At 39.8% G+C, this 13,708-nt stretch overlaps 3 protein-coding genes across 7 annotated transcripts in view; 1 reads left to right on the top strand and 2 right to left on the bottom strand.

Annotated features, from left to right (window-relative positions):
* LOC149114051 (uncharacterized) overlaps positions 1–2,615 on the bottom strand; it is an 11,196-nt gene extending 8,581 nt beyond the window's left edge. Inside the window, exon 1 of the mRNA XM_089286675.1 lies at positions 1–2,615. This exon is cut by the window's left edge and continues 8,581 nt beyond it. The gene's annotated coding sequence lies outside the window, so the exon portion shown is untranslated.
* The window catches only part of LOC149114050 (uncharacterized), a 25,180-nt gene extending 21,991 nt beyond the window's left edge, over positions 1–3,189 (bottom strand). For both annotated transcript variants that reach the window (XM_089286678.1, XM_089286677.1), the window contains exon 1: positions 2,631–3,189. In XM_089286678.1, the coding sequence (XP_089142804.1) occupies positions 2,640–3,020 (381 nt within the window). In that variant the 5' untranslated portion in view covers positions 3,021–3,189 and the 3' untranslated portion in view covers positions 2,631–2,639. The remainder of the gene's footprint in view (positions 1–2,630) is intronic.
* Positions 3,190–3,217: 28 nt separating this feature from the next.
* The window catches only part of LOC110055160 (uncharacterized), a 105,484-nt gene continuing 94,993 nt past the window's right edge, over positions 3,218–13,708 (top strand). For all 4 annotated transcript variants that reach the window (XM_089286673.1, XM_020761531.2, XM_089286672.1 and 1 more), the window contains exon 1: positions 3,218–3,398. In XM_089286673.1, the coding sequence (XP_089142799.1) occupies positions 3,353–3,398 (46 nt within the window). In that variant the 5' untranslated portion in view covers positions 3,218–3,352. The remainder of the gene's footprint in view (positions 3,399–13,708) is intronic.

The raw sequence follows: 13,708 nt of genomic DNA, 5'->3' as shown, positions 1-13,708 counted from the left end.
AAATGTAAGTTGACAGTCACTCGAAATTTGAACGACTTGACTTGCTCCTCGATCCTCGGAACTTGAAAACTTTGTGTATTGAGTCTTGAGTTGAGTCGTTCAAGATTCGAGTCGAGGAGACAAAGAATTTATCGCTCGATTAATTTTTCCAAATACATGTACATGTCAATCTTGCTGGTTTACTTTTGGAGACAGAGAAATTTTCAAGTCGCAACTCTACAGGCAGTAAGTGACTCTACATTTGTAAATCAGTTGGCTAATTTAAATTGATTGTTTTGTCCTTTAGCTGAACTTCTGTCACTTTGGAGTTAATTATTGTTCAATTCAGAGTAACAACAGAGTAACAGTTCTGAACAAGACGCTGAGTTTCGTTTAAATCAACTGTACAAAGGGCTCAATAGAAATCAGAAACGTTGACTCTTGAAGTGCGCACGTGACTCGAAATCACCAGCTTCTTCCAATTGGTTGTTTGTTTTGACGCTTCATATGAACACATTTCTTTCGATTCAGAGCTATCTTTAATCCATTCGCTGATGATTTCAGAGTAACTTTTCTGGTCAGTTTTCAATTTGATGCTGCGTTTTGTTTTTATGGCTCAACAGAAGTTAGAAACTCTCAAAGCGGTTCATCTTTGGCCATGCACACGGTGTTGGTGTATAGTTGCTAATTATCGACAAATGTCCGACTTTTAGTCAAATATTTTTTGTTATGGACCGAATCTGAATGAAAACAATTTTAGTCATAGATTCTCTGTTATATCAGCTTGTGGTGGTGTTGTTTGGATCTCCTCTCTTTTGCCGAGTTAGTGAGTAACAAGGAAAAAAATTTACATGAATCACTGAAATTCTCATAGGCGGTGCTCCATTTTCAATCCCAAACGGTGCAGAGTTTGCAGCGTTTACAGAGTTCGCAACGTGCCTAACGTTCGTTTGGTTTCCCGGTGTTAAATCATGTCAAACCTTCTGTCTCTATTGTTTCTATCACTCGTTTTCCTTCTATCGTTTGTTTCGTTTCGAACATTTAAATGCTCACCTTAAATTTATTTATTCAAAGACCCACATGATTGGTTGACATCGTGAGGAATTTCCAGGGACCCTTCATGCAAAAAACTGGCTTGGTAAACAAAACAATCATCTGTTTCTTGCAACCAATTTTGTAGGAACATTTCCATGTGATTTGAAATGTTGAAAAAACTTCTAATGGGTTGTTTCATGCAGACAAGGAAATGCACATCAAAATTGAAAGACCTTATCTTCTGCTGAAGTTAAGATCAATTGCTCAATTACCTATAATAATGTCACAAAAATTAAGATATATCAACTGTTAAAGCTGTTAGATAAAAAAAGGATAAATCAGTGGAAAACCTTTCTGCTTTATTCAACCTGGAATTTTACTAGCTGTGGGAAGCGACAATTCTGATTGGCCAGCCTGTAATAATATTGTATTTTATCAAAAGTCAACAAAAAGAGTCAACATTGTTTCGTCTGGGATCCATCTAGGTTTTTTATGAAGGCACAGGAAGTTTCTTTCGTAGTTTACAACAAGTTGTCGTGTTAAACATGCCTTGATGTAACAGAAATTGACATGACATGAGTAATTTTAAATGCTACCAAGTGAGTTTCACAGTTTGATTGAGTCGCACACAAACACAATCGGTGGAAATCATGAAAAAGCGTGGCCTTCAGGAGTTGTTTTGAACATTATGCAAATTCAAACAATCACTGCCGACTGTCAGTGCAAACAAGAGCTGGAAAGCTGTTTGCCAATGAAGGCGATGTTAGAGTTACATGCACGGTATCTTGATAAGTATTTTTTTAAATACGATAATTGGCTAGAAAATCATTTGCTAATTCATACAATTGCAGTAACACTTAGAAATTTGTATACCGCAAGCAAGTTGAAATTTGAGCTCGCTGGAAATGAAAAGAGCTAGAAATATCATTTCGCACTTGCGGGCTACATTCTCTAAATTTGGTTGATTCGTACTTGTGTTGTTTTTGCTATGCAACAAATGCTATATGATTGCGATTCAAGACTTCCACTCCAGACTAACGATTTGGACATTAGTATGAAATAAATGTACTCTTGCATGAATAAAGGAAGCTGCATGAAGCGCGGTGTTGTTTATTTCTATTGTTATGAATTCAAGATATAAATTGTTTTCTTGAAAAATTTTTCGAGCGTCTCGAAACTTACAACTCGCTACTCGAAACTCAAAGCTTGAAACTTGAGCCTTGAAATTTGATTCTCAATTCTCAAAAGCACTGAGTATCAAGGATTGAGTTTCGAGTCAAGACTGTCAACTTACATTTGACCAGTACTGTAAGTAGTGTTCACAATTACCTAACCCATCCCATCCCCCTTGCTGCAAGCCTAATTCATTAATTGAAATTAATTAATTAAACAAACATTAAAGTTTACACCTTAGTGCCTTACGAGCTTAGTGCCTCACGACCTCAGTGCCTCACGACCTCAGCGCCTCACGACCTTAGCGCCTCATGACCTTAGTGCCTTATGACCTCACTGCTTTAGTGGATGTCAACCCCCTAAAGCATCCCAGTAGTGCACTCTACTGAACTAAAAATGTACCACGATCACAAAGACTGAGCTAATTAATGAAGTTTACATACCCTTCGTCGTCAAGCCCCAAAGTATGGAATACTGACAAAAGCCTTGTCGGTTTTGTCCCAATATCCTGTTGTTCCGCTGTTCGAAGCAAGGAAATCTGCAGCGTTCAACTCTGGAAGACCATAGCTTATAGATGACTTATCGTAATTCAAGTTTAGAATGTGTTCCCGGCTTTCCAAATCATAATCTTCGATAGGCAACTCTTCGTTTCTCTTTTCGCTCGAAGCCACACCAGTTGGAGTTGTAATGGATCGACTAGCTGCGGGACTGTGAGAAGGGCTGCCTTCACCTTTAGACTCTTTAGAAGCTAACTTCAAGGCTGTAACCACTGCAGCAGTTTGTTGAACTTTCTTCGTTCGATTTTGATTTTCTCTGGATACAATAATTCCCATCTCAACGTTAGGTCAAAGGATCAAGTAAGCCTGATTCCATTATTCTGACGGAAAACACTCTCTCAGTTCAAAATTAGGAGATCAACTGGATTTTAAATGTTTGTGTGTATCATTCTACGCGGCAACCATGGAATCTTATTCCCAGCGTCCACTCCACGACAATCAGTATTTTCCTGGCCGAGGAGGCCTCGTGCATAGTCCACCAAGTTATCCCATAATAATATACCGCGTTGTCGATGCGCGATGCAAATCAAGTTGCTTGAATTCGCTTTGTAGTCAGGCGGAGATTCCCTTGCAATTTGAGAACAGAAACGTTAATAGTAAGTGTTGAGATGGCCGAAGAAGGGGAATTGTCATCCCCAGATGAACTGGAAACAAGTAAGTCGTATATTTTACTGAGGTTATGATAAAAAATGTGGATCATCCACCTCGCTGTGTCATGATGTAAGCTTAGAAGTAATATGCATATGCTTAAATTAAAGCTTACATTTAAGCAAGTCTTAATGCTTTAAATTGTTTTTTTGCTGCTGTTTCGAGGTGTTCAGTTACCAACGCTTTTGCAGCAAAACAAGGAAAGAGAAGTACGGAACATTAAATATAGTTGTTTAGAAGCGAAAATTGTCCTTTCAATTATGAAAAGGTTTTCATTGACAGGTGACCCCCATGGATTCGTGACGTGATATGTGTAGATTTTTTGCAGTAATCAGTAAAGGAAAATCGTATATATGCAGCGCTACAGTCAAGGCGATTCAAGCTGGGGGCTTTTTAAAACTTCGATAAGTAAATACAACTTATAACATCCTGTCCTGCAAAATTTCAGTTAAGGTAATTAATTCCCTTGAAATTGCTCTATGATCAAACTTTTTTTGAAACTTGGCATAATTAACATGTCATTCATGATATGAGCGTTAAAAAAATGCATTAAGAAAATGGGTTGTGCGTGCTTGTTAACATGTCAGCAGGTTCTTAAAATTGGGTATTTTTACTGGTTGTGCGTTAAAAATTCGAATCACCTGTTATGTATATGGCTTGTCTCACCATATTTGGAGAAACGTGTTTTCTAACTGCACGTGTCTTACATGAAGTAGGCAGTAAAACAAGTTGAGTTGCTTTGCAAATGGTGTCTTGTTGTGCCATCCGCAACATGGTGTCAGAAGCGGGATGTTAATCTTCAAGCGAGCTGCAATGCTCAAGATTCCTTCTGGTTGATATTCAGTCAAAGCAGTTACTGAAGCAAAGCAAAGTGATAATTCCGTGGTTAACAGTTAGTATAGCAACTTTCTTGTGTCGCCCATGTGGGTGGAAAATGAAACAATGTCGGACACCGAACAAGCTTCTCCACTGCCAGCTCCACAGCAGACTCTACTGCCTCAAATCTTCAGTTTTCCGACAAATTTTCTGGTACAGAGTGGTATGGTTTGTCGTGGAGATCTCAGGAGCAACTGGGAATTTTTCAAGCAACAATGGCGAGATTATGAGGTGGCTACGGGTATGGATCAGAAAGGTCAGTCAGTTCGATTAGCAACTTTTCGCTCCTTTATGGGAAAGGAGTGCCTACAAATTTCTCTGAATCTAAATTTTGGCACCGAGGAACTGATGATAACTTCAGCACTGAAAGCGTACTTCCTACCAAAGAGAAATGTGGTCGGTGAGAGGTATGTTTTTAAGTCATGTGTTCAATCGTCCGAAGAAACTTTTGATTGCTATGTCAATAGATTAAGAAAACTCGAATCATCCTGTCAGTTTGGAACACTTGCTGATGAAATGATATGCAACAGGCTAGTTATTGGAATAAAAGGTAAGAGTACAAAGGCAAGATTGCTTAGGGAGAAAGACTTGTGTTTGGATAAAGCTCATGGCATGTGTAAGTCAAGCGAAGTAACAAATAAGCAGCTTGAGTCGATTCAAAAGGATGAGAAACAGGACAATGAGGAACTAAACGTAGTTCAGGATAAGCATAAATCGACAAAAGACAAGAAGCTTCCACATCTGAAAAAAACATCAAATCAAAAGAAACCTAACAAACCATTTCCAAGCAAAATGTGGAAATGCAAGTATTGTGGTCAGCAAAAGAAGCATGCCAAACAGACAGATTGTTCAGCTTTTGGTCAGCAATGTTGTAGTTGTAAAAGAATGAATCACTTTGCCAAGGTGTGCATGGCCGGCAAAGAGAAGGTTCATGTGGCTGAGGAGGCAGAAGGGTATGACTCAGAGGAATCATTGTTAAAGGTAGAAGAGATCACTGCCATTAATGGAAGTGGAAAACAATTAACATCCAGTATTACTCTCATAATAGAAGAAGAGTACCAAGAGCAACTGGTGTGTGAGTTGGACACTGGTGCAACTTGCAATGTGATCAGTCACAGGAACTTAACTCAACTGTTGCAGAATGGTGATCCTCCTTTGTGCACATCCAGTGCTCAGCTAAAGTTATTTTATGGTACCTTGATGCAGCCTGCTGGTGAAACCACACTTACAGCAGAGAGAAGGGGCAAACGAGTGGACCTGAGATTTCAAGTTGTTGAGAGTTCCAACAAACCCCTGTTATCACCTGAGACGTGGGAGCAATTGGGGCTCCTGAAGGTGGATTTAGATCCTGAAGAGTCCATTCATGTCCTGAAAAGCAGTTACCTTACCAGAGATCAGATTCTGGGTGACTACAAAGATGTCTTCGAAGGGCTAGTCCATGTCAGTGATACAACCATAGTCACAGATCCCAGTGTCAAACCAGTGCAGCATTCTCCATGTCAAGTACCAGTTGCCCTGAGAGACAAAGTCAAGGCTAAACTGGATGACCTAGAAGAGAAGGAATTGTGGAGAAAGTCACAACACCGACTGACTGGATCAGTAACATTGTTGTGGTCACAACACCCAACAAGATCCAGATTTGTTTTGATCCTAAAGATCTCAACAAAGCAGTCATCTGTCCAAAGTACCAGATGCCCACATTAGACGAATTATTGTCTAAGCTCAGCAAAGCTAAAGTATTTAGTACCTTAGATGCCAAAGATGGGTTTTATCAGGTCGGATTGGATGAGAGCAGCAGTCTCATGACTACCTTCTGGACACCCTTTGGGTGTTACAAGTACTTGAGACTACCCTTTGGTATCAACTTGGCTCCGGAAGAATTTGAATATAAATTGCATGAGAAGCTTGATGGTCTTCCTGGAGTAGAAGTCATCAGGGATGACATATTAGTGATGGATTTTGGAGAGAATGAGGATGAAGCAAACCAAAATCATGATGAGAACCTCCTCTGTCTGCTAGAGCAAGCTTGTAAAGCTAATCTGCATCTAAACAGCAGCAAGATGAACCTCAGGAAGTCTGAAGTCAGATTCATGGGGCACTTGATTACCAAGGAAGGGTTACAGCCAGACCCAGAGAAAGCAAAGGCAGTACAAGAAACGCCAAAGCCTACATCCAAGAAGGAACTTCTGAGTCTCTTACAGTACCGGTCAAAGGGATTGCAGCACCTACACGCACATGAAATGCGTGTAGTCTGCGTGTAGTATTCATGGACAGTGTGTGGACAGTGTGTGGGCAGTGCGTGGATGGTGCGTGTAATTACACGCATGTAAAATTTACTGATCTGTTAGTTACACATATTTATGTGTAATTTTACGCAAATGCATGTATTTTAATCGGAGGAAGAAACCTTTGTTATTCATACACGCAGTTGTGTGTATTTTGCATAACAAAAAGCCACTACTAACTTGTATTCGAAACCCGCAACTCTCAATGTTCACAACAAAAAGTAAATTTAAAAGCAAACAAGCATTGCTAAATTAGTGGACTAGCTCAAGCACCTATCAAACAAATACTATTTTTTAGTCTGTAGCAGTCTGCACTTCTGCTTAACATCTAAACTTAATTCTTAAAGATCTATGAGTTTTCGTTTACGACGTGCGTCACAACGTAATGTTTACCCACGCACGAAGTGTCATTTCAACCCCGTTCGTTCGCTAACAATGAAATAGGGATTCAAACAGAAACTCGCGGACTCTTTCTTAATCTGCTTATTGGTTACACTGCTGCTTAAACGGCCAAGAATCGCAACTTTTTTAACAAAGTCTAAGCGTTTGTTAATTTTCGATTGATCAGATTTTCATCCCTGGGTTGAGTCGTGTTGACAGATCGTAGATTTGGGAAGATTTTGGTCATGTGCTGGGCAACGATGTTCAAGAAACAGATCAAATTTCATTTCAATCAGATCAAAACAATATGCTTTCACGCAGACAACATTTGCTTCTGAGTATGAGTCTTCAAAGGCTTTTTAAACTTAAAGAAGATAACTGATGTTTAAAAATTAATTGAAAATCTCAAGCGAAATAATGTGTTTTGCTGTTATGTCGTGTCCATCAAGCCTCAGTTTGTCACTCGCCAACACCCTTGTTGTTTCTCACGAAAAGAAAAAACACAACGGGAAAAGCTTTTGAACACCAGTAAACTCCGAATGCTTCGGAGTACGAAATATTTTTAAAGAATCTTCAACTTGTTTTAAAGCACACTGATTGCTGTAATTTAAAATTGAAAGCGAAATTATGTGTGTATGTTCTGTTATCTCAGTGAATCCTGGCATGCCTGTCAGTCGCTGGCGCCGCTTGGTGAAACTACATGTACAATGCAAAAAATACTTTCACTGTAAAGCGGTAAGCCGGTTTAAGGAAACTGGTCTATTCTATCAGAAACGTTTGATGACCAGAAGTAAGAAGGTGAAAGACTAAACTGTATTGCAGTGCAGTCCAATGCGGTAAATGTTACACGGTAAATGTTTCGTTTTCGTTATTTCATGTCCGTCAAGCCTCAGTTCGTCAGTTGCTGGCACCCTTGTTGTTTCTCACGAAAAGAACAAACACGACGGGAAAAGCTTTTGAACACCGGTAAACTCTGAATGCTCCGGAGTACAAAATATTTCTAAAGAATCTTCAACTTGTTTTAAAGTACACTGATTGCTGTAATTTAAAATTGACAGTGAAATTATGTGTTTATGTTCTGTTATCTCAGTGAATCCTAGCACGCCTGTCAGTTGCTGGTGCCGCTTGTTGAAACTATGTACAACGCAAAAAATACTTTTACTGTAAAGTGGTAAGCCAGTTAAAGGAAACTGGTCTATTCTATCGGAAACGTTTGATGACCAGAAGTAAGAAGGCGAAAGACTAAACCATATCGCAGTGCAGTCCAGTACGGTAAATGTTACACGGTAAATGTTTTGTTTTCATTACACGCACTTTTAATATTTTGTTGTCATTACACGCACTTAATGAGTTCCAGTTGAACGAGTGCGTGTAATTTTACGCGCAGTATCACATCTACTGCGTAAAATTACGCGCATGCAAATACACGCATTTTCGTGTATTTGCGTGTAAGGTGCGTGGACACTGCATATAATGTGTGTGTAGTACACTTGCTTTAGGCGTGCGTAATGCCGTAGTCCCTTTGACCGGTACTGTAGGATTTGTTAATTATTTGTCAAAGTTCCTCCCAAGGCTGTCAGAGGTTGCTCAGCCACTGAGAGAGATGACCTCAATGGAAGCAAAGTTCATCTGGTCCCAGCAACATGAGAGAGCATTCCAGGAAGTGCGAGAGCTTGTAGTCAAACACCCGGTGCTCAAGAAGAGGTCACAGTGCAATGTAATGCGAGCGAGTATGGGTTAGGTGCAGCATTACTGCAAAATGGCCAGCCAGTCGCTTTTGCTTCACGGTCCTTATCACAGACTGAGAGACAATAGGCTCAAATTGAGAAAGAATGTCTAGCGATTGTCTTCTCCTGCGAGAGATTTAGTCAGTACCTTGCTGGTCGTGAAAAGATAACAGTTGAGGCAGATCACAAACCCTTACAGTCCATTTTCCAAAAGTCAATCCTCTCTGCTACTTGTTGACTACAAAGGATGATGTTAAGGTTACAATGCTTTAACATAGAGGTTAAATACAAGGCAGGTGCACAGATGTATGTTGCAGATCACTTGTCTAGAGCCTCACTAGCCGCCAAGAAGGAGATGACAGACAACTTCCAAGTTTTTGCTCTTGAACTTGAAACACTCACTCCATTTGACTCCATCAAAGTGGCTCTAGAAAGGTTAACTCAGCTGCAGAAGTGCACATCACAAGACCTTGTCTTAGAGACCCTGAAGATAACTGTTCCATCAGGATGCCAGAGAGAAGAGAGGAATGCCAAGTACCAGTTCGAGACCTCTGGAATTACAGAGAGGAGATTCCAATCCACAGTGGTATTCTATTCAAGAGTCAGTGCGTGATTGTTCCCAAAGCCATGAGACCAGAGATGCTCTCAAGAATTTATTCAAGTCATCAAGGAGTTGCTTCATGCTTAAGGAAGGCTAAAGACATTGTGTTCTGCCCAGGAATGAATTCAGAAATAAAAGCGCTAGTCAAGAGATGCTCAACCTGTGCAGAGTTTCAGGCTAGGAATGCTAGTCAGCCCATACAGTCACACAAAATCCCTACCTTTCCCTGGAGTAAAGTGGCCACAGATTTGTTCACTCTTAGTGAGAAGAATTACATCATGGTTGTTGACTACTTCTCAGATTTTGTGGAAGTCACTGAACTCAAGGACACCACCTCACGTGCAGTTATTCAAGCGCTTAAAGAGCAATTCAGTAGATGTGGGATCCCGGACACAGTTGTCTCGGATAACGGTTTACAGTACAGCAGCCAGGAATTTCATGAGTTTTCACTCAGCTGGGAATTTAACCATGTCACATCCTCTCCACACTACCCAAAGTCGAATGGTAAAGTGGAGTCTTCAGTGAAGGCAGTCAAACTACTGTTCAAGAAGGCTGAACATGATGGAAAAGATCCTTGGCTAGCTCTATTAGACTACAGGAACACTCCCACCGAAGGCATAGGAGCCAGCCCGGCTCAGAGGCTTATGTCGCACCGAACACCAACTCTCTTACCTACAGCATCAAGTCTTCTCCGTCCTGAAGTTAGCGCACATTCCACAGAGAAATTAGAGTGGAAAAGGCGAAAGGCCAAGTTTTACCATGACTGTCATTGGAAGCAGTTACCTGAGCTGGAGATTGGGCAAGAAGTCAGAATTGCACCCTTGCAAAAGAACCAAACATGGAAACAAGTGACCTGTGTCAAGAAACTCTCAGATAGGTCTTATGTAGTCCAATCAGGCAATGAGACCATCAGAAGAAACAGGCAGTTCCTGAGACCGGCAGTTGAACCCGGAACAATGGAAAAGCAGAGCACCAATGTTGGTACACCTGAGTCAAGAGAGAATCGCAAGGAGATGCCTAGAGTCCCTGAGTTACCTGCTAAACCTACTGATCCTGAACAAGGTTCTGCAGATTGATCTGTTGCTGAAGAAACAAAGGCTACATTGTCAGCATCCCAGAAGATGAGAACCCGCAGTATTCGTCCACCGTCAAGATTTGAAGATTTTGATTTGAGTCGTTAAGCAAAGGCTAGACTTTGAACACTTTAAGTTGATTTAGCATTTTTTTGGTGAGACCGAGTTAGTCTAGACACTGAACACTAATTTTTCGTACAGAAATCAGTTTTCGGCAAGTGTGTTTTTAGTTTTTTCTTTTTTTAAAGAAAGGGAGATGTTATGTATATGGCTTGTCTTACCACATTTGGAGAAACGTGTTTTCTAATAGCATGTGTCTTACATGAAGTAGGCATTAAAACGAGTTGAGTTGCTTTGCAAATGATGTCTTGTTGTGCCATCCGCAACGTCACCTTCATACAGAATTAAGTCTTGGTTACTTGAAAGACACAATTTTATCTTGAAAGTAAAGCTTCTTTTACTCACATAAGCTGTATTGCTTCATTTAAACCGTTTTTGATTGCCTCGTGGTGGGAATATTGCACTTTTTTGGACGGTTCTGTGGTTAGCTTGAAGTCCTCGCCTTGGCCAAAATACACCCAGTAGGGAACTATTTTCCAAAAAAAAAAATATGATGTTCTACTATCAAACTTTTTTTCTTCTTTAAATATGTTCTTTATTTGACTATTCTTACTTAGCAAATACCTGAAAAAAAATCGGTGGTCACTGCGCTCGTTTAGAGAAAAGGAGCATTTATTTCGCTATCGAGCTAAGTTTGAGGGAAATCTCTTGCATTTTGTACGCGCACATGCTCATGTGGTGCGCTAATGACGCAAAATTCGTGCGCAGTAGGGATGCGCAATGCAATACTAGGGAATTACCTTACTGTAAATAGGATGATTTGATTCCAGGGTGGGTAACTTTCAGAGTTGTAGTTTTTATACCCTTAATTATGCACAATTACTACTGGTAAAAAGTAGCACATTTGCCAAAAAGCAACAAGCTCACTTTAGATGTTATCTGTCAAATTGTACCTCTTTGAAGGAGCAATTCTTCAGAATGATAAAGGATACTTGATCAAATTGAAAAGTTCTATTGTTATGAATAGCTTCGAATGGACGCCAAAACCGTTCAAACGGCTTGTCGAATGCTTTGAACGGATTTTTTTAGGCGTTCAAACAGATAACGAATGGACAACGAACAGTTAACCTCTTGGAATGGATAACCATTAGTGTCTGTTTTGCCTTTCACGGTCACAAATACAGGACATTGTTTATTACACACCTGAACGTAACCCCATGCAAAATTTGTAGCATTTTTGACAAAGTTCACTTTTGATGAAAAATAGCTAATGCACTTTTTCGACCAAGCCTTTTAAAATGAGATACAGCTTGACCTCGTAGTGATAATTTACATAGCTGTTACATGTGTGTGAAGTGACACTACTGGTCTTTAGTTAAGCTGCCAGTAATTAGTGCATGAGAATTGAAGATGGCACACAAGAGGAACAATGATGTTTGCTTGCGAAGGAATGAATTTAATTAGCATGCCTTCTTCTTAGTTATCTTTGGGTTTAAGGTACTCTAGTAAATTTTTCATTGAAGAAAAAAAAAACATCAATCTTCCACCTTCCAATAAGTTGTTTACTCCAATGTCTTGATTCTAGGAATATATGCGAATTCAGTTTTGCCAGGGGTTTGTTTAGCTGTTTGTCAGTTAAACCTTGGGAAATAAGGAAACATTTCCAAGGAGTGTCAAAAGCTAATGATAATAACAAGGATGAAACAATGAAATCAGTCCTGCCACGATCCTCTGAAGATGTCTCTTAGATGGACCATACCAAGAAAGCTCAACACAAAATAGCAAGCTGGGCGTCTGTTATTATGAGATACCAAAAAAACGTATGGTTTGTGAATTGCTCATTGCAGACTATATTATTTTGGAAGGGGAGGCATCTTTTTGAGGGAGTGAAAATAACACTGGGTGAGTCTCTATCCTGAATGGCGATTGCTGTCAAAATTTAGTTTCCAACACTGGAAGACACTATCTTTGGGATATCCTTCTGGGGCACCAGATAGTATGAGTTGGCATGAGTGAAGTGGTAGGCTGACCACTTTGCTGTTCGTTTCAGAGGCTCTTGTTGTTGCAAAGTCCCAGGCATCTATTCCAGCAGAGTACAAGTCAGGTGCTTGAAGTGGCATCTGGCATCCAGTTGAAACAAAATACTCTAGAGCTGCTGTCTGCTCATCTTTAGTTTGGCTTCAAAGGAGATACCACTTGGGGCTCACCTGGTTGATTCGATTTAGCTGCTGGAACATATATTTGGGTCTTGACAATTTCCTGAATTCCCGACAGACAGGCAAAAAAATCCTACTTCCCATGCTCAAATTTTGGCAAATCTCATTTCCCAGGGAGCAGCCAAATCTGGAATGCCATCAAGATATTTAGCGTTTTCCTAATTCCCACATCATATTTTGGTCAAATCCCAGATCACAGGAATACCCTTTCAGGCCCTCGGCAAAGGGTTTGTTGTCTGTGTTAACTGGTACCCATATTAGCAAGCTGATGTGGAAAAATACATGTATCTGAGTTTTTCATTGGGACAAACAAGTGGCCATATGATAATAAGCAGGTTTCCATATAAATCTGGTGCCCGTAGAGTGGGATTTTGTTCTGTTAGACTCGCCAAGGAAAGCAGTGTGTTTTGTACTTCTGAGACACCCATTGTACTTTTAGTTGGAGAGTATCAGGGAGATCATTCTAATTCCTTTCCTTAGCAGTCTCAAGTGTAATGAGTTAAGGTTCATGTAATTCCCCTGAATTAAAACTGCACATAGATTTTTGTTTAAACGTTGTCCAATGAATATCTATCATATGAGAACTTTAATTATGAAATAAAAAAAAAGGGGAGTACCCATGCTCGTTAAGGAGCAGTGAGGCATTGAAAATGTCCCATTTTAGCATTATTTAATGCTTATTACAAGAACGCATTCCAAGTTATTGTAAACTCTTTGTGAGCCCAGACTCATGAAAACACTCCTCAAACTACAGTCAATACTTGTGTTGGACACAAATAAAATTTTTAAGTTTGATTTTGACAGACAGCTGAATCCTTGTTAAAATATTGGAACCAAATTGCTTGCCATGGCTATCAAAGTGCAAAATAGAAAAGACTACAGTGCAGCCGCTATTTTTCTTATTTATTCAGTTTTGAACAATAGAAATCAGATCAGTTGATTAAAATGACTGGAATGAAAGTTGGGGTGCCCGAGCTTGTTGGTGAGCTATAGCCATTTTTCAACTGATAGAACTCAATATCAAGGAAAATCTGCCATGTTTTCACACATTGTTTATTTTATTTTATTTTATTTTTTCTTCTTTTTTCTTTTTGTTT

This window comes from Orbicella faveolata, unplaced genomic scaffold (assembly GCF_042242905.1).
Source record: "Orbicella faveolata isolate gen_17 unplaced genomic scaffold, um_ofav_v1 contig_14, whole genome shotgun sequence".
Classification (NCBI taxonomy): domain Eukaryota; kingdom Metazoa; phylum Cnidaria; class Anthozoa; order Scleractinia; family Merulinidae; genus Orbicella; species Orbicella faveolata.
The sequence above is the reverse complement of the archived record's forward strand: the minus strand, read 5'-3'. Positions and strand labels throughout refer to the sequence as shown.